At 41.4% G+C, this 22,400-nt stretch overlaps 1 protein-coding gene across 1 annotated transcript; it reads left to right on the plus strand.

Annotated features, from left to right (window-relative positions):
- The first annotated feature begins 118 nt into the window (after positions 1-118).
- dbi (diazepam binding inhibitor (GABA receptor modulator, acyl-CoA binding protein)) lies at positions 119-21,866 on the plus strand. The gene is made up of 4 exons (XM_039755420.1): positions 119-256; positions 17,003-17,120; positions 19,732-19,794; positions 21,559-21,866. The coding sequence occupies exons 1-4, from the start codon at positions 248-250 to the stop codon at positions 21,636-21,638; spliced, it is 270 nt and encodes an 89-aa protein (XP_039611354.1). The 5' UTR covers positions 119-247; the 3' UTR covers positions 21,639-21,866.
- The last annotated feature ends 534 nt before the right edge of the window (positions 21,867-22,400 follow it).

A 22,400-nucleotide genomic window follows, 5' to 3' on the forward strand; every position in this document is an offset into this window, starting at 1 on the left:
TCCGTCCTCTGACCTTTATTGCTTTGTTCCGCGCACCCTTCCTTCCACTCTCATTGGCTACTCTGACTCAGGTGAGGGGGCTGATGTTTCCTTGCGTTCGCCAATGAGGAGGCTTAAAAGTGAATTTCCGCCCTCTTGCTCAAAGTTTCCCGGTTATGTACCGTCCATAGTCCAGTAGCGTGCAAGGAAGAAAGTGAATGAAAGAGCGCTTAAATCATATTTGGACGTGAAGTGTACGCGGGTCATAATGTCTCAGGTAATTTAAATCAAGCGTAATTTTAAATCGCTAAAAAAAGTAGTAACTTTGCTGCCTTTTGGCGACTGATTCGATACACGCGTGGCGGCGTGTATTGTCTTGTTGGTTGTAGACGGGCTGTCAATGACAGATGAATGAGCGTCGGTGGATGTGTTGTAATAAACGTTTGTGGGGATCGGTGAGTGGGGGTGTGTTCGTCGATAATGCCTACTTCGCACCTTTACGCATTGGTTTAGATTCCAAAGCCATGAGGATATAATCTTGGCAAATCAGTCAAGAAAAATGGAAGTGGGGTGGGGCTGCCGGTAACGTGTTTCGCTCGCACGCTTAACTTAGTGACTTGCATCCTCGGATGAGTACGGCAAATTATAACATTATTTCATAAATTCACCTCTGCGGTTCAACGGTCCTCCCGATCTATTTAAACAAATGCTGGGAACAAAAAGCTTTATTTATTGCGTTGCATTATGAGAGTGTGAGAACTGGTACTCGAGATATCGGTACAGCTGCCTCCGTTTTACTGGTATCCATTCAGAAATAGAGGTCGATTACAGCAGTAGAATTGGGATTATGCAGCTATGAATCTTGCATTGCTCGCAACACTCCTCTCTGCTGGCGAAAGGATGCATCTTTATTGTAAATTTTTTGCTTTTTATGGTCCACTCGTAGTCAGGCCCTGCTACGTCTGTACCCAGTGAGTGTTTCAACCGCAGGGGATATTGTCGCAGAAGAGCGATGTCGACATCATGCAGAGTGTTGACGCAATTTTTTTCTTGAAAAGAAATATAAGATATTCTTTTTTTTATAAGTAAATTTAACTTTTAAATGTAACGTTACAGGGCACTGGTCCATATGAACAATTGTTTTCTGTATCCGTATTGTGTTCCATAAAAAAATAAAAAAGAGCATCCCTTGAACGACTAATATAAATGAACTGGCGTGCTTAATCAACTGGCTGAATAAATTGTCAGAAAATCAGAAATGTCTTATTTTTTCATCGTCCTATCATGTAAAAGACATGATTATTAACAGAACCAATCCAAGTAATTTGCATTGTGATGTGGCTCAAAAAAAATAACTGAGATTTTGTCTGATTACTACTTCACTTTTTATTCATTTATTTCTTTTGCACAAAACTGATCAGTAAACATACTGGAACAATATCATATGCATAAGCAAGTGGTTATTAAAACTGAATTGTGTTAGAAATTAGGGACTTGTTTCTGATTCATAGAAAAATGTTAATATGCTTGTATGAGATACATCATCTGATTGATATGCAGTTAATTTTGAATTAAAAATGTAATTGTGTGATTTTAATTGTGTTAATTTTTTTATACAGATCAAGTTAGGACTCCCAGTTAATGGGTCAGTTAAGCATTTTTAATGAGGAAATAAATGGAAAGGCATTGCTGGAACAATGTTTGCTGTTAATTCCAAGAGGGAATAAAAAAAAAGATTAATTTAGACTGGACTAGTTACAAGCTGCAGTAACTTTATACTGTATATAGGTTTATAGGGTCTTTATTGCCCTGTTTAGAGGACATGTTGCATGTTAATTTGCACATAACAGTCAACAACAACATTTATTTATATAGCACATTTTCATACAAACAGTAGCTCAAAGTGCTTTACATATTAAAGAATAGAAAAATGAAAGACACAATTATAAAACAAAATAAATCAACATTAACATCGAATAAGAGTAAGGTTCAATGGCCAGGGGGGACAGAAAAAACAAAAAAACTCCAGACGGCTGTAGAAAAAATAAAATCTGTAGGGATTTCAGACCATGAGACCGCCCAGTCCCCTCTTGTCATTCTCCAGCCCGCTATATCCTAACACAGGGTCATGGGGGGTCTACTGGAGCCAATCCCAGCCAGCACAGGGCACAAGGCAGGAACAAACCCCGGCCAGGGCACATTCACACACTGGGGACAATTTGGGATTGCCAATGCACCCAACCTGCATGTTCTTGGACTGTAGGAGGAAACCCACGCAGACATGGGGAGCGCATGCAAACTCCACGCAGGGAGGACCCTGGAAGCGAACCCGGGTCTCCTTACTGCGAGGCACCGTGCTGCCCACGTGCAATAACATCTTTTGTTAATATTTAAGAATATTTTTAACAAAGCTTGCAAATGCATACAAGGGTGGAGTGGTGGCTCTGAGGTGGGATCTGCACTGGTAATCGGAAGGTTGCCTGTTCAAATCCGCTAAACTCCGGAAGTGACTCTACTCCGTTGGGCCCCTGAGTAAGGCCATTAACCTGCAATTGATCTCTGTCCCGAGTATGACGTTAACCTGTAAGTAGGCCCTCCAACCTGCAGGGATAAGCCCTGGGGGTTGGTGGCAGAATTGGCACTCCAGCTACCATAAAAAAAAAACCTCCCACTGTCCCATCCCACCTGAACTAGTGTGGTCCTGAGGTGTCGCCCGTTCATGGCTGCACTCGGGTCCTAATCTGGGATCCTGAGTTGATCTATCATGTGGTGGGTGTGGCAATGCGCTGCTCCGAACCCCCCAAATACATGTTGTATGTTTAAATGTGTGTTAAGAATGTCTAATCAGTAACAGTAAATGGTCAGTAAATTTTTTTTTTTTTGATGAAAATTTTATATCGTGGGCAATATTGTACAATGCAGTCAGAGTCCGAGTATGAATAGTATTGGTGGATAAGCTTGCTGTCTGATGCTTAGAGAGCAGTTTCACAAGGCCTGTGTAATCGAATGTTCTTTCACAGAAGAAGTCCAATTCAAGTATGGGTAGATAATTGGATCGTAAGGCGCACTTGTGTAATTTAGGTTAATGTTTTCCCACATGAGATGTCTAATTAGGAATTCCATCCATTATCCAACCAGCTATATCCTAACCACAGGGTCACGCGGTGGGGGGAGGGTCGTCTGCCGGAGCCAATCCCTGCCAACACAGGACTCAAGGCAGGAAACAAACCCTGGGCAGGGCGCCAGCCCACCACAGAGCACACACATACACACACACACACACACAAGCACATACTATGGACAATTTAGCATCGCCAATGCAAACTCCATGCAGGTCTCCTAACTGCGAGGCAGCAGTGCTACCCACTGTGCCACCGTGCCGTAATTAGGAAATCCCCATTCCGTTCTCACTTTCTTTACGCTTTTCCTTGTAAGCCCACAGTTGTGGCACGCAGACCAGGCCCCAATAAACATTTCCCATGAATTGAAAGTTATTCTATTGGCATATAGACTTATCTTTGTCAACTGGAAGAATCCGAACTCTCCTATTCTACGTCAGTGGGTAACTTATGTGTTATACTATTTCAAACTGGAAAAAATCTTAGTGGATCTGTGCAGAACTTTATCAAAACCTGGTAGGATCTAATCAGTGACATTTTAGAATAAGCATTTAAATTGAGGAAGCAGGTTCTCTCCCCTCTTTTTTACTCCATTTATCTTTATTCATTTATTAATTCATCTTTTTACTAGCTTTAAGTTTTACTTTGCTGGCCTAACTCTCTTTCTCAGGGCTGAGGGTTAATTTTGTTTCAAACTTTTTTTTTTTTTTTTGTTAAACTTGAGTTATTTGTATGAAACATTATTTGATTTTAATAAAATCAAAAAAAAAAAAAAAAGATATTGTGGGTCTGCCCTTTAGTCTTCTTTCAGTGGGCTTCGTCTAGTACTCCTACACTGGGGTTCAAGAGGGAGCTCATCCTGTTTACATGCTCAAACCACCTAATTTATGACACAGACGGTTCTTCTCCAATGTCCTACTAACAAGCTCCGTATGATGTTATAGTGACCTAGGCTAGAAATTCCTCACTTCTGCTACTTGTACTTGCAGCTTTTTTCTTTCAATCGCAACATAAAGCTTCTGGCCATAGATGAGGACAGGAATGTAGACTGTCCAGCAAATCGACAGTTTTGTCTGTGGAATTTGCTTCAACTTGAGAACCGCGGTCTGGCACAATGATCCTTTTTGGTTTCTCCAAGCCTATCAACATGAACTAGCTTTCTACTAAGTGGTGATCAGTTAACAGTCTAGCAACTTTCTTTACCTGAATGTCCATACCATATTGTCTTGGATTGGACAGGCATGACTACAGGGTCCTTCATTGACCTTGTGACTCAAGATATTCTAGCATCAAGCCTAACCTTGTGTTCCCAGTTGCCTTTTTGTCTCCCATTTGCCCCCCTCCAGGTATCCCCATCATTCATCATATGAACAATGAAGTATCCCAGCACAACTACAGAGCAGATAGAGAAGTACACTTGGACCACTGAATCCAAGGTCTATAACAAAGTCAAATGCTCAGAGTACAGTAATCCCTCGCTATATCGCGCTTCACTCTATCGCGGATTTTATATGTAAGCATAACTAAATATATAATGCGGATTTTTCGCTGGTTCTGCAGACAATGGGTCTTTTTACTTCCTGTACATGCTTGCTCAGTTGATTTCATACAAGGGACGCTATTGGCGGATGACTGAGAAGCTAACCAATCATAGCACGCAGTTAAGTTTCTGCGTGCTGAATGCAGTGTTAACCAGGAAGTCTCGTCTCGTTCATTCAGCATCAACGCGTTTCGCTGTGTAAAGAGTTAACTTTTGTGCATAGTCAAGCCCTTCATTATGGCTTCAGAATGATCTGCTCCTGCTACTGCTTCAATGAGGTTACGATTCTTTTTATTTAAAAAGTAGGAAAGGAATATAAGATCTACGGCCGCAGTGTCCTTTTAACCAGGGTGCAAAACGAATTATAAGTGGATGTAATGAGGCAGTAGTCTGAATGGAATCTGCTTTAGGGATTTGGATTGAAGAAGAACGACGGCGGTGCTACACAGTCGCCTGAAGAGGCTCCTTTAGAAGAGCTGTAACGCTCTCCTTTGTTGAGCAGTAAAAGTAAACTCATCGTTATCGGACAAGTTGTTGTGTCATTGTTGGTGAGTAACTATATAATTTTCTACTTACAGTACTTAGTACATGTATGTACGTTTAGTGTCACTGTACATACATTTACTGTATACAATTTTTCTTGCATTGTACATATTTATTGCTGGTGGCCTGTCTGTCGTAATGGCTGTAACATATGTGATATCGGAGACACTAGATATCTTTAAAATAATATTTAGGTTTTACTGTATATAAAATGTGTGTTTACATACATAATTTCAATGAATCTTACCTAATATCTAAGAGAATACAAAGGGATTATGCTGTATAACTGTGCAGGAAATATTTATAAACAGTGTGGGAGAGTTTCTAAGTGCTTAAAATATATAAAAATAACCATCCAAACATATGGTTTCTACTTCGCGGATTTTCACCTATCGCGGGGGGGTCTGGAACACAACCCCCGCGATCGAGGAGGAATTACTGTAGTCATATGTTGTATTCAAACAATCTCTGTTTTCATTTCGGCACCTCGGTGCTGCATTAGGATGACCCACTTGTCCACTGGAGCAAACTCTGCTTCCCCTTCCATGTGGCAAATCTAATGTTTTTGGAGCCATTGCTCTACATAGAGGCGAGTCCCCTAATATGTTGTTGGTATATATCAGTTTCCCGCATACATTTGTGGCTTCTCCCCACCAGAGAAGAAATTTCCACGTCCCAGTTTCTGTTCCCAAGGGTCCAGCATGCCTTGGGTAAGTCCAAAGCTGGGCAGTCACACAGTTTACATTAGACCTGCCTGTCTCCCTGTGCCTTATACGTGGTTAGCCCACATTGTGGCTCCACACCTCCTTTTTCACGGATCTGTAGTCCTAATATACTTCAGAAATGCTTTGCCATTGGCAATAATATGGACCAGTGTGTGCTTTCATACAAACCTAATATTGTATGTCTCAAAAAGATTTGTTACAGGTTAGTATTTTTCCCCACAATCTAAGTAAGTTTAAATTACAAGGGGTAAAAAACCCAAATTGATTGCATTCTGCAACGTAGTAAATTCTATTTTTGAAGAATGCCGTGAATATTGCAGTGTTTCCCTCCCAACCAGTGGGGTTTGTTACTGTCCGCTGAGTAGCTCATGCATTCCATCTCCCTAATGCATGTTGCACATACCATAATAAAATTTTATTATCGTGCTCATTACAACAAAGTGGACATTGCCTTCAGGAACCCAAATATTATACTCTGCTTGACATTGTGCTCGTTACACCAAGGGGGAACCCCACCCCACCACAACCCCCCTACTCTTCAGCAGACTATACTTTCTGAGAAGGTTGGCATCCTTCAACATCTTCAGTAAGATGCTGCAGATGTTCTACCAGATGGTTGTGGCGAGTGCCCTCTTCTACGCGGTGGTGTGCTGGGGTGGCAGCATAAAGATGAAAGACGCCTCACGCCTGGACAAACTTGTTAAGAAGGCAGGCTATATTGTAGGATTAAAGTTGGACAGTTTAACATCTGTGGCAGAGCAACGGGCATTAAGCAAACTCCTGTCAATCATGAAGAATCCACTGCATCCACTGAACAGCGTCATCTCCAGGCAGAGGAGTAGCTTCAGTGACAGACTTTTGTCACCGTCCTACTCCACTGACAGAATGAGGAGACCGTTCCTCCCCCACACTATGCGACTCTTCAATTCCACCCGGGGGAGTAAATGCTAACATTAATTTTATTTTAATTTTTTTCATTTTTATTACTATTTAATTTAATATTGTTTCTTTGTATCAGTATACTGCTGCTGGATTATGTGAATTTCCCCTTGGGATTAATAAAGTATCTATCTATCTATCGAGTAGGAGGAGTGTAAAGGGGGATCAGTGGTAGCTGTCTGATATATACCTTTTGTTTATCTTGAATATTGGGGCTGTTTGTCTTATGACTGTGTATATTGTTAATGTTCATAATAAAGGTCATTTTAAAAATAAAAAAAATATCTATCTATCTATCATATAAAATTATAGCTTGTTACACAGGAGGGGACAGACCACATTGTTGCATTCTAAATGTTTTGCAGGGTGAAAATGTTACCCAGGGTCATCATTGACCAAAAGCAAATAAAATTGGATTTCAAGACCAAAAATGTTGAGAACCAATTCTACAATGTGAATTGTAGTTTGTACAGTAAAACCTTGGTTTGCGAGTGTTTTGCAAGACGAGCAAACATTTTTAATAAATTTTAACTTGATAAACGAGCGAGGTCTTGCAATTCGAGTAGCACGTATACACTTTATCCGCCGAGCGTCGTGTGGGGATTGTGGGTAATCGTCTCCCATGGTCGGTCTCAGTCGGCGTGCCTCACTCTTAGTCAACATCTGTACGAGCGCAAACTGTTTACTGTAGAATTGTGACCACGTGTGTGTGTGCTTTAACTTGCAAGTCCTTGTCGTGCACCCCAAAACACGAGGCTGAACCTCAGTGCTTTAGCAAAACCAGCTTTATTCAGCGTGAAACGGGAACAGCACGGTTATTTATTGTAGCGGGATCTACCGCTCTCCTATACAGAGACACAGCAATCGGGCAGGGTCGTGACCAGGTTAGTGCCTAAGTTATCCTGCGCTCTTGCATTTATAATGTTTCTTGCATCACCCATCGATGGCAGGTGCCTTATAGCTTGACCGCGATCTTTTCTGATTCTCTTTTACGGTGAACTGCTACAGCGCTAGGGGCCTGCGGTTGCTTGCTTCGGGACGCTATTCCGGGTGTTGCCCTGTTTGGGGTAATCCCAATAGAGTTTAGAAACCTTACAAAGCGCAAAACATTTTTATTTTATGTCCAAGTGTAGTGACTCTTCAGGCAAAGGCAACTGTCGTTGGAGAGGTTTCCTTGTTAAAGTCGCAAAAAAAGAAAGATTCCAGTGAGCCAACAGATAGCAGGGGATTCCGTTAGTCAGAGTGCAGATTTTGTATTAATAATTTTTTATATAAATATTTGTGGGTTGTGAAACGAATTATCTGAGTTTCCATTATTTCTTATCAGGAAATTTCACTTTGATATACGAACGCTTTGGATTACAAGCACGTTTCCAGAACGAATTATGCTCGCAAACCGAGGTTCCACTGCATTAGATAAGCATTATAGCTGGACCAGTGATTCTCCCCCCACCAAAAAGTGTTTTTTTTTTTTTTTTCTTGCTTTGTGTTCTGCTCGTATTTTACGCACATTTTGAACCATGTCGGTGTCTAATTTAACACGGGTATTTTCCTGTGACAGCACAGTTTGCTTTGAAAATGCCAGTATTTTACTATTCAGAACATGTCTGCTCACAGGCCATTGTGACTCTGGTTTGGAGGCTGGTAGATGTGAGAACTGAACGTGTTGTGTTACTGGCTTTGTTTCGGGTTTTTTTTTTTTCCTTCTATGCTAGACCATTGTCTCTATACATCCCATCCCCCACCTCTTTTTACACAATCAAACTGTAGACTTTGGCAGTCCTGCACTTAAATTGCTAAATGTGTTTCACAATTTTATCTGTGCAAACTGTGACATAGCTGAAACAAAAGGCTTGTGTAAGCTGTTTCTTCCCAACTTGCCAGTGATGATAGATTATAATACTGACAAGAGATTTCTTTCTAGATGTCTAGGCTTGCTCAGTACTTAACAAGTCTGGTCTCATTTCAGTAGAATTTTAAAAGGAAGCTTCTTCGATGTGCTATGCAAAATGTGCTTTTCTAAAAAGTTGAGAGTTTAATACTGTAAATAATTTGCTGAGAGAGAGATGAGCATTATAAGGTGTAGTAACATTCCACGATGGATTAGTACTTGAACGTCTTGTTTTCAAGATTGGATTTGTTACCCGATGGCTTTCCTGCACACCATTTTTGCTTTGTTCTTCAATCCATCCATCTAAACCGCCCCTCCCAGGTCAGGAGCCAGCATATATCCAAGTAACAGCTGACACATCAGCCTATCGCGGATGTACTTCACCACAAACCCATAATCGGCCTGCACAGTCATTGAAAGAATGTGTGACCTCTGCACAGTTGCTGAGCCAGGAACTGAACTTGGGTCCCTGGATATGAAAGGCAGAAGCAGCCCACCTTCACATTGTTTCAGTTAGAAAATGTTTAGTTTTCTAGTGGGGATAGGAAAAATAATACGTATAATAAAATGTATAATATAAATATCTAATGTTTTCTGAAATGTGGCATTCAAGACCGGTATCAGTTCGACAAACGATATAGACACAGTTTTGTATTTTGCCTAGTAAAGGGGGGCAGCATGGTAGCGCTGCTGCCTCGTAGTAAGGAGACCTGGGTTTGCTTCCCGGGTCCTCCCTGCGTGGAGTTTGCATGTTCTCCCCGTGTCTGCGTGGGTTTCCTCCCAGAGTCAAAAGACATGCAGGTTAGGTGCATTGGTGATCCTAAAATTGTCCCTAGTGTGTGCTTGGGGGGTGTGTGTGTGTGCCCTGCGGTGGGCTGGCGCCCTGTGCTGGTTGGGATTGGCTCCAGCAGACCCCCGTGACCCTGTGTTAGGATATAGCGGGTTGGAAAATGACTGACTGACCAAGTAAAGGGCCGAATAATCATTTTGAAGGTGTTATCTGTTTGAGTGTACGTCGATTTATTTATCATAAGTTAATCATTTGCACAGGTGTATATATTTTTATTTCTAATTTATAGTTCCCTGACACAGCTTTTTCCATTTCAAATTTGTTTCTATGTTGAAGAGTAGTCTACACCCTTCAGACATCATTGTGATGTTTTCTAAGGCATAATGTGTGTAAGTGCATGTGCCTTAATGTTGCAGTCCTTTGAATTTAGTTAAAATTGAACTACTGTATAAAGATTCTGTATTTCCCACAAAATAAGAATGGGTCTTGTATTCATTTCTACTCCAAAAGATGCACTAGGGCTTATTTTCAGGGGATGTCTTATTCATTCGTGTACAACAATCTACACTCATTCAAATACAGTGATGTCGTCGTCTTCTGAAATATCGTCCTAAGGGCTCATTCATACTTCACGCGACGCATGCTGCAGCGGACGCTCCTGCTACACAAGCGTTGTAGTGTTTATACTTGCGCGCGTTCTTTACGTAAATCTGGAGGAATCCACCAGGTGGCAGTGCGAGATATTATCACGGTGAGCACATGTTCGGCTTCTCTGTGTTGTGAATTGCCTAGAACACCTATTAAATTCCGATAACACCTTACCACAATATCTCTGAAAAGGATGTTTATTGATTTAAATCCATAAATCCAGGGATGTATGTGTCCATTCCAGGAAGCATTGGGCACGAGTGAGAAACAGTCCCTTGACGAGGCCTCAGCTCATCGCAAGGTGAATACAAGCACACACATACACTAGCGTCATTTTAGCGGCACCAAATCCCCAAATCTGCATATCTTTGGAAGGAAACCGGAGCACAGTGTGGAATACCAGCAACATAACTCCCTGCGAGACAGCAGTGCTATCGCTCCGCCACCGTGACACCCCCATGTGTGTAATTTATTCCCCCATGTGTGTATTTATTAACAGTATTCATTATTTAAACGAAATTATATGTAAAATGTAACATACACACTTTAATGCATTTCATCATGAAAGTGATATCAAGTATAAATCTAAAGATTCTAAATGTGCAGAGAGTTGGAATATCATACATTTAATTTGTTCTGTTTGGCGATCTATTGCTGCTTTCCGCTGCTGAAGCAAAATGCCGACATACAGATGCATTCGTGGTGCTTTTATATTCAAGCGTTGCATATTCCCGATCGTAATGACACGATACAATTTAAAAGTCTATTGTTTTACTTTACCTGCTGTCAGGTCCAAGAACCTCGTAGCGATTAAAAACTGGGATGACGTTTGCGACCGTCTGCTTTAATGATAAAGTAAACTACGAGGTTAAAGTGGAAATTTCGAGATTAAAGCCAAAATTTCCACTTTAATCACAAAGTACACGTTTTCACCGTATTCTATTTTTTTTTTTTTTCTTAGTGGCTCAAATATTACGCTATACATTATGTTGCTGTTGTTAAGTTGCAAAAATTAAAAAGTAAAAAAGACATATATAAATGACACGATACATTTTAAAAGTGTCACATACCATCTTTTGTGCCGTCTATTATTTTTTTTTTGCAACTTCACATCGGCAGCATAATGTATAGCGCTGTATTTGAGCCATTCATCAAACAGCAAAGTGCGCACATCGATCCCCGAAGTATCTCCATAGAGGCTTGTTGTCACATGTAGATAGTAAACAGAGACTCTGACGTCACGTTCCGACTTTTAGCACACTGCGCCCCCCGACTTTTTGCTGGTACTGCAACTCGCGCGTACCGCGCGCGTTAATTTCTGAGGACCTGCTCAGAGGACGTGTGAAATGAACGCTGGGAACGCGTGGCAGCCATGATGTGGGTGCGTACGCGTTCTGAGCGTGAAGTATAAATGAGCCCTAACTCTCCACATTCAAACCCTGAATTTTTTTGTGACTCTGGCCACTTTGAGGATCCTCTGGGTTCGGTGTGCGCGCTTCGATGTTTGATGAATGGTTCAATGTGGTGAAGCAAAATGCCGACATACGTGAATATAAAAGCACCACAAATGCATTTGTGTCGCCTATTGCCCCAACGTAATGACACGATATATTTTAAAAGTGTTGCCTACCATTTTCTGCACCTTTTTTTTTACACCTTCACAACAGTATCCCAATATACAGAAGCGTATTTGAACCACAGAGGAAAAAACATTAAGGACATGGTGAAAATGTCTATTTTGTGATTCAAAGTGGAAATTTCAGCTTTAATCTCAATGTCCACATTAACCTCGTCATTTACTTTATGATTATAGCAGACCGTTGTAAACGTAATCTTAAAACCGTCCCATTTGTTAACCTCTATGTGCTTCTGGAGCGTCCTCCTGACCTGACAGCAGCAATCGCCACACAGAATGCATTACGTTTACGATATTCCAGCTCTCTGCACATTTAGAGTCCTTAGGTTTATACTTGACATCACTTTCATGATGAAATGCATTAAAGTATGCCTGTTAAATTTTACAGATAAATCATTAACTTCGCTTAAATAATGAATATTGGTAATAATTACACATGTGGGGTGACACAGTGGCAGAGCGGTATCGCTGCTGTCTTGCAGAGAGTCATGTCGCTGGTGTTCCCTGCCTGGAGTTTCCATGTTTTCCTGGTGGGTTTCCACAGTTTGTTCCAGTTTCCTTCCAAAGACATGAAGGTTTGGGGATTTGGTGACGCTCAAATGATATTAGTGTTCATGTATGCTTGTGTTCACCTTGCAATGAGCTGATGCCTCATCCAGGGATTTTGTTTCTGTCTCGTCCGATGCTTGTTGGAATGGGCACATCCCCAAATTGATGGATGTATTCATTAAACATCATCTTCAGAGAAACTGTGGCAAGGTTTCCTTGGAATTTAATGGCTGTTTTTGTCAATACACAACGCAACGTCTTCTCACTGTGATGATATCTCACACTGCCACACTGTGGAATCTTCCAGATTTACGTAAGGTACACGCACAAGTATAAACAGTACGATGCTTGCGTAGCAGTAGTGTCCGCTGGAGCACACGTCGCGTGAAGTATAAATCCGGCCTTGGGCGCCTTACTTTTCACCTGACGATCTTGACTAGGGCTTATTTTTGGGGTAGGGCTTTGTATTACAGAGCAGCCTGAAAATCTTGCTAGGGCTTATTTTCAGAGTAGGTCTTATTTTCGGGGAAATACGGTACATATGCTCACTGCGCTCACTTTACATTTGTTGCCAGTGTGTCCGCGTCGCAATTGCATACTAACTCGCAACATGTTGTGCAGATACGTCAGATGGTCAGAGTAATTTTGCTGTCTGGATCACAGGAGTCGGAATGCCTAAGCATTGTGGATGGCTGAGCATGCATTAGGAGCACATTGTATATGTGGGGTACCACCACCGCCCCCATTGCACAGGCAGCCACCCGAGGCACACTATAATGCTAAGCCGCCCTGTTCACCCTCAATGGGCTCAGTTCAGCGACAACTGGGTCACCGCTTGCACCACTGAGAACGAACGGGGCAGCCGTGTGTGGTGCGTGAGCAGTGAAACGCCCCCCCCTCTGCTCCATCCGGCCTGCGTCCAGTCCGGAGCAGTAGTTGCAGCGGCATGGTGGGTGGGCAGTGAACCGCCCAATGATGCCTCCGTCCAGCCACCACTTGCAGCGTGCCCAGGCCAAAGATGACGGAGAGGCAGTTACTGAGGCGCCTGTGTCGCGTCCCCCTTGCAGATGAAGGTGCAGCTGTTGCCCCATTCGTAAGTCATTGGTCAGATGTCCGTAACTTGGGGACTACCTGTAAATCATCTTAAACATAAAAGTACACGGATATTTGGAATCTCCTCTCTGTGTTTGCCAAACAGAATTAGGTCATTTTTAGCCTATGTCATTTAACTTCTGGTAAATGTGACTGTGCACTGATGATTTTTTCCAGTACCATCTTTGTTAATTTATAGTTTTAAATTTGGCTTATAACTTGCATTATTATTAAAACTGTTTCAAGCTCAGTTCGCAAGCTTCACTTGTGATGCAATCCATGAGAGCGATTTGGCCATTTCAATTCTCCCTTTAGCCTACTTGGATTGGATTCCTGTCTGATATTCTGCCATATGCCTTGGCAGTGAAGTGTTGAGCCGGCAGATGAATAAAATTACCAACTGTCTGCATAACAGCTGCCTTGCCAATGTAGGGAAATTTTATGTTGTGTATTATGGCTCTGCTGATTCAATAATTACAAAATCCATAAAGTATACTGTTGCTGTTAAATATCAAGGTGTTGGCAATCTTTTATGATTAGGAATTAATGTAAGATGCAGGTGAATTTCCATATTACGTTTCTCTGAGGTGAGAATATGCCGACCTTCTACATGCACGCTTTTGCTGATTTTTTTTGGACCATACGTGGCTGTGCATCTGCCAACCGTTTGTCTCAGTCCTGCTCATGAATCTTTGGGTCACCTGACTCCTACCTCTTAGGCCGTGTGTATACTTAACGTGACGCGACGTGTGTTCCAGCGGACACTACTGCTACGCAAGCGTTGTACTGTTCATACTTGCATGCATACTTTACGTGAATCTGGAAGATTCCACCACGTGGCAGTGTGAGAAATCATCACGGTGAGAACCGGTTCGGCTTTGCTGTATTGTAAATTGCTTGAAACATCCATTAAATTCCAAGGACACCTTGCAGTGATCTTTCTGAAAAGGATGTTTAATGATTACATCCATTAACCCAGGGATGTGCCCATTCCAGCAAGGATCGGGCGCGAGACAGAAACAATTCCTTTGCCGGGGTATCCGCTCATCGCAAGGTGAACACAAGCATACACATATACACTGGCGTCATTTTAGCATCACCAAATCCCCAAACCTTCATGTCTTTGGAAGAAAACCGGAGCACACTGTGGAAACCCTCCAGGGAATACCAGGGACGTGACTCCCTGCGAGGCAGAATGTGTTGCCACAACATGTGTAATTATCAGTATTTATTATTTAAATGAAATTAACAACTTCTCTGTAAAATGTAACGTACATAGTTTAATGCATTTCATCAAGGATTCTAAATGTGCAGGGTGCTGGAATATCATAAATGTGCCAACAGCAGCAATAGCCACACAGAACACAAGAGGACAACAACAGAAGCATGTAGCGATTTAACAACTGGGTTTGGTTTTAAGGTGACGTTTACGACGGTCTACTTTAATGATGAACTACGAGGTTAAAGTGGACATTTCGAGATTAAAGCCAAAATATCCACTTTAATCTGAAAATAGACCTTTTCACGGTGTCCTTAATTTTTTTCTCTGTGTGACTCAAATACGCTGCTGTACATTCTGATGCTGTTGTGAAGGTGCAAAAAAAAAAGATGGTGCAGAAGAAGGTATGTGAGACCTTTAAAATGTTATCGTGCCATTACAATGGGGGAATATGTGCCGCTTGAAGATAAAAGCACCACGAATGCATTTTGCTTCACCACGTCGAACCATTCATCAAACATCAACGCAGGCACGTCGATCCCAGAGGATCCTCAAAGCGGCTTTCTGCCACATGTAGATAGTAAACCGAGACTCTGACGTCATACTCGGACTTTTATCAAATTTTGTCCCAAAAACTTTTTCCTGGGACTGCAAGTCGTGTACACATGACATTAATTAATGAGGACGTGCTCAGAGGACGCGTCAAATGAACTCATGGCAGCCATGATGCGTACGCGTTGTTAGCACGACCCCTTAGGGCTCATTTATACATCACGCTCATGGCTGCCACGCGTTCTCAGCGTTCATTTGATACCTCCTCTGAGCAGGTCCTCAGAAATGAACGCAACGCGTGCGTGAGTTGCAGTACCAGCTAAAAGTTGGAATGTGACGTCAGAGTCTCTGTTTACTATCTACATGTGACAGAAAGCCGCTTTGCGGATCCTACAAGATCGGTGTGCGTGCTTTGATGTTTGATGAATGGTTCGATGTGGTGAAGCAAAATGCCGACATACAGATGCATTCGTGGCGCTTTTATATTCAAGCGTCGCATATTCCCGATCGTAATGACACGATACATTTTAAAAGTCACACATGCCATGTTTTGTGCCGTTTTTTTGCAACTTCAAAACCGCAACATAATGTACAGCGCTGTATTTGAGCCACTGAGAAAAAAAATGTTGAAAACGTGTATTTTGTGATTAAAGTGGAAATTTACGCTTTAATCTCAATGTCCACTTTAACCTCGTTTACTTTATCATTAAAGCAGACCGTCGTAAACGTCATCCCAGTTTTTAATCACTAAGGCAAGCAACAATAGATCACCACACAGAACTCGTTTACATGTATGATTTTCCAACTCTCTGAACATTTAGAATCTTTAGATTTTATACTTGATATCACTTTCATGATGAAATGCATTGAAGTGTGTATGTTACATTTTACAGATAAATTGTTAATTTCATTTAAATAATGAATACTGTTAATAATTACACAAATGGGGGTGACACGGTGACGGAACGGTAGTACTGCTGTCTCGCAGGGAGTCGCACCGCTGGTATCCCCTGCTTGAATTTCACACTGTGCTCCAATTTCCTTTCAAAGAGATGCGTCATTTTGGCGGCACCAAATCCCCAAATCTGCAAGTGTACGTGTGTGCTTGTATTCACCTTGCGATAAGTTGAGGCCTCGCCCAGGGATTGTTTCTCACTCGTGCCCAATGCTTGTTGGAATGGACACATCCCTGGATTGATGGATTTAATCAATAAACCTCATTTTCAGAGATATTGCGGTAAGGTGTCATCGGAATTTAATGGGTTTTCTAGGCAATTCACAACACAGAGAAGCCGAACATGTTCTCACCATGATAATATCTCGCGCTGGATTCCTTCAGATTTACGTAAAGTACGCACGCAAGTATAAACACTACAACGCTTGCATAGCAGTAGTGTCCGCTGCAGCATACATCACGTGAAGTATGAACTCGGCCTTAGACCGCTCAGTTGCTTGCATTTCTCATAACTCTACCTACTGCATCCTCATAGCAGCATTTTGACTCCTCCATAGGAGATCCTCACACAGACTGCATCTTGCATTCAACTCCCTCATGCCACTGGGACAGCATCACAAGGCAGAAAGCCAATAAGTCCAATAAGGTAATTGCAAGGGGACTTAATGAATCAAACGCTTCATTTTGAGTCTTTTTATGCTTGTTATAGTGCTTGGCCAATTCAGTTTATTGTGCTTTCCAAACTACATTTACTTTACTTCTGGCTTACATGTACCATGTGTGTTTAAATGTTATTGTGTTATCTTTCTGTCCTGAAATGCTTAGGAGGAATTTGATAGAGCGGCCAAGGAAGTGAAGAACCTGAAGGCTCAGCCAACAGATCAAGAAATGCTAGATGTTTATGGGTTGTATAAACAAGCCACAGTCGGAGATGTGAACACAGGTACTTCAATGATTTGTTGGGGAAGTTCTTATGCTGCTTTTAATGATCTCGCTCTCTCCAGCCGAAGTTTACTACAAAAATGCAGTGTAATGTGGAGGGCTTGATGTCTTCCTTCATGTGTGTCTCTTAATACATTGTGGTTTACCGTAAAAATGACTTTGTCACAGCAATTTGAGGAATCCATACAGTCATTGGCTGTATGTTGGTCACAAAGGGTACAGGTCATCTGTGGGTCTGGTGTGAGTGACTGGCACGTGAACTTAAATATTGGTTTGGGCTACTCCATACCAACAGTTAGAGTCTTGGTGGCTGCTTGCTGGGTCTGTGCAAGTGAAGGCGGTGTGGGCCGAATGCATAAGAATGAGTTATGTGGCGCTGTGCTGATCAAAACAAACCTTAAAAGGCACTCTAAGAACCAGGAAAACATAAGACCCTGTGAAATAGCAAAAAAAAAATGCATTACTATTTTACAAGGCATTTTCTGCCTTCTTAATGGAAGGAAAAATTGCAAACAATCTGCACAGATTGGAAATAAAACAAAAAAAAAATGCCAGTTGGGGGAAGCACGACTTCAAAAAAAACAAAAAAAATAAGTTTTGTGTCCGTGCTCCAAAGATTAGAACTCAGTGATTTGCAATGATATAGAATATATTTTTTATACTTCTTGCTAGTTTATGGTCATTTTGTTGGTTGCAGCAGTCAGTACAGGAAGAAGTAAGACAGCCGAAAGACTCCTGTGTCTGCAGCTCCATTGTGACTTTTCTCACTGCGTCTATGCAGAGTATGAGGTAACGAAAAGGCATACAGTCTGTGGCCTATAGCAGTTAGTTTTGGCAATTTGTAGAACATTACCCAATTGTTTTCTTACAGCCCTGAGCAGCAAGTACATATTGCCTCAAATTGGTGTGCTGTAAATGAGCAAATAACTGTATAATGTTTTGCTAGTAGTGCTAGCCTGGTTATATTAATTAACTATTGGTGGAGCACATACAACCAACATAAAACTGAAGTTAAATAAATATATGTCCGGATAAACTAAAGGAACGTGATTTGTTAGGATCCAGATGCATTGATGAAGTAAAGATCTGACTTGCTCTGTACCATTTTTATTTTTAAATTTCTCCATATTTTCCTTTTATAACAAAATGTCTAATTCTGTTTCTCATGTTGCTGTTCTACCCACTCTTTCAGTCAATTAGGTTAGGCTTTTTATTTTGGAGCTTTTCATAAAGCAGGTCCGAAGGAAGCACATTAAAACCCAGAAGTACAGTGATCCCTCCTCGAAAGGTGAAAATCCGCGAAGTAAAAACCATATATTCATATGGTTATTTTTATATATTTTAAGCCCTTATAAACACTCCCACACTCTTATAAACATTTCCCCCATAGTTATACACCATAAACCTTCTATATTCTCTTGGATATTAGGTAAGATTCGTTGAAATTATGTATGTACAGTACGTAGAAAATTAATTATGTTTACTCACCAATAATGACACGATGACTTGTCTGATAACGATGAGTTTATTTTTACTGCACAACAAAGGAGAGCGTTACAGCTCTTCTAAAGGAGCCTCTTCAGGCGACTGTGTAGCACCGCCGTTGTTCTTCTTCCGGCAGTCTTCAATCCAAATCCCTAAAGCAGATTCCATCCAGACTACCGCCTTATTACGTCCACTTACAACTCGTTTTGCGGCCTGGTTAAAGGACACTGTGGCCGTAGATCTTATATTCTTTTCCTCCTTTTTAAATAAAAAGAATCATGGACTCATTGATACCGTAATGGCGTCCTACAGAGGTGTAGATGTTCTCTTCCTTCAACATATCCAAAACTTTTACCTTTTCGGTAATTGTTAGCATCTTCCGTTGGTGCTTGGGCACGGCCCCTGAAGTAGTAGCAGGAGCAGATCGTTTTGGAGCCATAACCAAGGGCTTGACTACGCACAAAGATAAGCACAAAAGTTAACTCTTTACACAGCGAAACACGTCGATGCTGAATGAGCGAGATGAGACGTCCTGGTTAATGCAGCGGAATCGAATTCGGCGCTTCGTCACTGAGCCAGTCCGCACACAGGAACTTAACTGTGTGCTCTGATTGGGTAGCTTCTCGGCCATCCGCCAATAGTGTCTCTTGTATGAAATCAACTGGGCAAACCAACTGAGGAAGCATGTACCAGAAGTTAAAAAGACCCATTGTTCGCAGAAAACTGCGAAGCAGCAAAAAATCCACGTTTATATATTTAGATATGCTTGCATATAAAATCCGCGATAGAGTGAAGCCACGAAAGTCGAAGCGCGATATAGCGAGGGATTACTGTAAACACAGTTTGAAACAAAATAATGTGCCATGACACAGTAAAGGTCTACAGTGTAGTAAGTTTTTCTGAAGGTAATGGTGGTGGAAATTGAATTGTTTGCAACCTCAAATGCACCAGGGAAGGATTAAAAAGGAGCAACACTGTTGAAGCAAAATGTTACAGGTAAATTCTATATATATTCAATGTAAATTATATCAAATTTTTATTACATTTGAAGCTCATTGTCCATAATTGTCTGGTTATTCAGAGAATTATCATGAAACAGATCCTTTTTCTTTCTTTCTTTCTTGCAGCCCGTCCTGGTATGCTAGACTTCAAAGGAAAGGCAAAATGGGATGCCTGGAAAGCCTTGGAAGGTATCTTATTTTTAGCTATTATGTTTTCTTTTTGATGAGACAAGGGTGTAAGAAAAAAGGGAGGGGGGGGGAGAGAGAAACTGGGGAAGAACTGTCACCTATCCAAAAAGAATGTAGAACCTTCGCAAAGCTCCCAGGTTGGAAATCAAACCTAGGATCATTGAGTCAAGGGTAAAGCTATGAGTGCACCCTCATTTAGCAGGAGTGCTCCCACCTTGGTTACATCACATTATTCTCTTCAATCTGTCTGGGGTCTTTAATAATGTAACTACTTTGCACAGTTCAAATTATATTTTGACATTGCTAATTTATTTTTGATGGAGACAATGTGTTGAGCTGTAGTAACTACAGTGGGATAAAATTGATGAGCCACGGCGTGAAGTTATGGGAAAGAGTAGTGGAAGCTCGGTTAAGAAGTGAGGTGATGATTAGTTAGCAGCAGTATGGTTTCATGCCAAGAAAGAGCACCACAGATGTGATGTTTGCTCTGAGGATGTTGATGGAGAAGTTTAGAGAAGGCCAGAAGGAGTTGCATTGCGTCTTTGTGGACCTGGAGAAAGCAAATGACAGGGTGCCTTGAGAGGAGCTGTGATATTGAATGAGGAAGTCGGGAGTGGCAGAGAAGTATGTAAGAGTTGTACTGGATATGTACGAGGGAAGTGTGACTGTAAGTGAGGTTTGCGGTAGGAGTGACAGATGTATTCAACATGGAGGTGGGATTACATCAGGGATCGGCTCTGAGCCCTTTCTTATTTGCATTGGTGATGGACAGGTTGACAGATGAGATTAGACAGGAGTCCCAGTGGACTGTGATGTTTGCTGATGACATTGTGAGTAGGGAGCAGATTGAGGAGACCCTGGAGAGGTGGAGATCTGCTCTAGAGAGGAGAGGAATGAAGGTCGGTAGGAACACCAAGACAGAATACATGTGCGTAAATGAGAGGGAGGTCAGTGGAATGGTGAGGATGCAGGGAGTAGAGTTGGCGAAGGTGGATGAGATTAAGCACTTGGGATCAACAGTACAGAGTAATGGGGATTGTGGAAGAGTGGAGAAAAAGAGAGTGCAGGCAGGGTGGAATTGGTGGAGAAGAGTGGCAGGAGTGATTTGTGACAGATGGTTATCAGCAAGAGTGAAAGGAAAGATCTACAGGATGGTAGTGAGACCAGCTATGTTATATGTGTTGGAAATGGTGGCACTGACCAGAAAGCAGGTGATAGAGTTTAAGATGCTAAGATTTGCATTGGGTGTGACAAGGATGGACAGGATTAGAAATGAGGACATTAGAGGGTCAGCTCAGGTGGGACGGTTGGGAGACAGTCAGAGAAGTGAGATTGCATTGGTTTGGACATGCGCAGAGGAGAGATAATGGGTATACTGGGAAAAGGATGTTAAGGATAGAGCTGCCAGGGAAGAGGAAAAGAGGAAGGCCTAAGAGAAGGTTTATGGATATGGTGAGAGAGGACATGCAGGTGATGGGTGTGACAGAGCAAGATGACGAGGACAGAAAGATATGGAAGAAGATGATCTGCTGTGGCGACCACTAATGAGAGCAGCCAAAAGATGAAGGGAACAACGTGCTTTTTCCTTGTACTAGAAGAGAGAATTTACTCAGTTGGTAAAATGGTATTGTAAATGGGAGTTAAGATGACCATCTATGATTTACTGTTAAACTGTTTTTTTTAATATTTCTTTTTTTTAGTACAGATTGTGTGTGTGTGTGTGTATAATCTGTTAACTAATAATTTGATTTTTTTGTTCATCAGGGAAAAGCAAAGAAGAGGCAATGAAGGCTTATATTGAAAAAGTGGAAGAACTAAAGCAGAAATATGGAATGCAAGAGTAATTAACTGAATGGAGCGTATAAAGAACCAGCTTCAGAATGGATAGGGGTGGACTTTTTTTAAAATCACTGGATTTATCCCACTAATTAAAATGCATGTTTAGATTGTGTAATATTTCTTCTACTGTAGTTGCAGTAAGACCCTTGATGGTACATCTGATGTATTTTGTTAAAAAGAAAACTTGTGGCTTGTTTTGTCAAGCTGAATAAAATTTTTTAGGGTTCTCTGTATTTTTGTTAGTTTTTTCACAATGGAACTGATGGTTATAAGTCAAAGCAAAATGTTGTGAGCAATAGTAAAAGAAGCAGAATTGTAAAAGTGGCCAGCAGAATGCCCTTTACCTGTTTTTGACATGACGCCTTGACATCTATACAGGACTGTCAACAGAGATGGATAGTCTGTAAAACATGTACTGCTTTTCGGTAGGGCTCAGTGGTTAGCGATGCTCCTTCACAAACCCAGTTTCCTGGGTTTATATCCTACACCTGGTTGTTGACAAGAACTCTACTTTAGCTTTAGATCCGTATTTTTTTCAAAAACTTATTTAGTTTGGAAATAATTTAAAATAGTGCTGATTAAGTTAAACAAATCCATACATCCACCTATCTGCCTCTCTGTCTGTCTAACCTTAATAAGTGCCTGTCTGGTTGCTGTTTGTCAGTCTTTCTAACCAATAACAAAAAACATTAACGCTGCTTTTACGAATCCTGTATCAAATGGCATTCAACAGACCTGTATTGCATTTGTTTTTCCAACAGATACCA

Source organism: Polypterus senegalus, chromosome 6, assembly GCF_016835505.1.
Source record: "Polypterus senegalus isolate Bchr_013 chromosome 6, ASM1683550v1, whole genome shotgun sequence".
Classification (NCBI taxonomy): Eukaryota; Metazoa; Chordata; class Cladistia; order Polypteriformes; family Polypteridae; genus Polypterus; species Polypterus senegalus.

Excerpts from the sequence above, each read along its gene's own strand:
- dbi (XM_039755420.1), top strand. Across the intron at positions 17,121-19,731 it reads AGTCGGAGATGTGAACACAG|CCCGTCCTGGTATGCTAGAC; the intron begins GTACTTCAATGA and ends TCTTTCTTGCAG. Across the intron at positions 19,795-21,558 it reads TGCCTGGAAAGCCTTGGAAG|GGAAAAGCAAAGAAGAGGCA; the intron begins GTATCTTATTTT and ends TTTGTTCATCAG.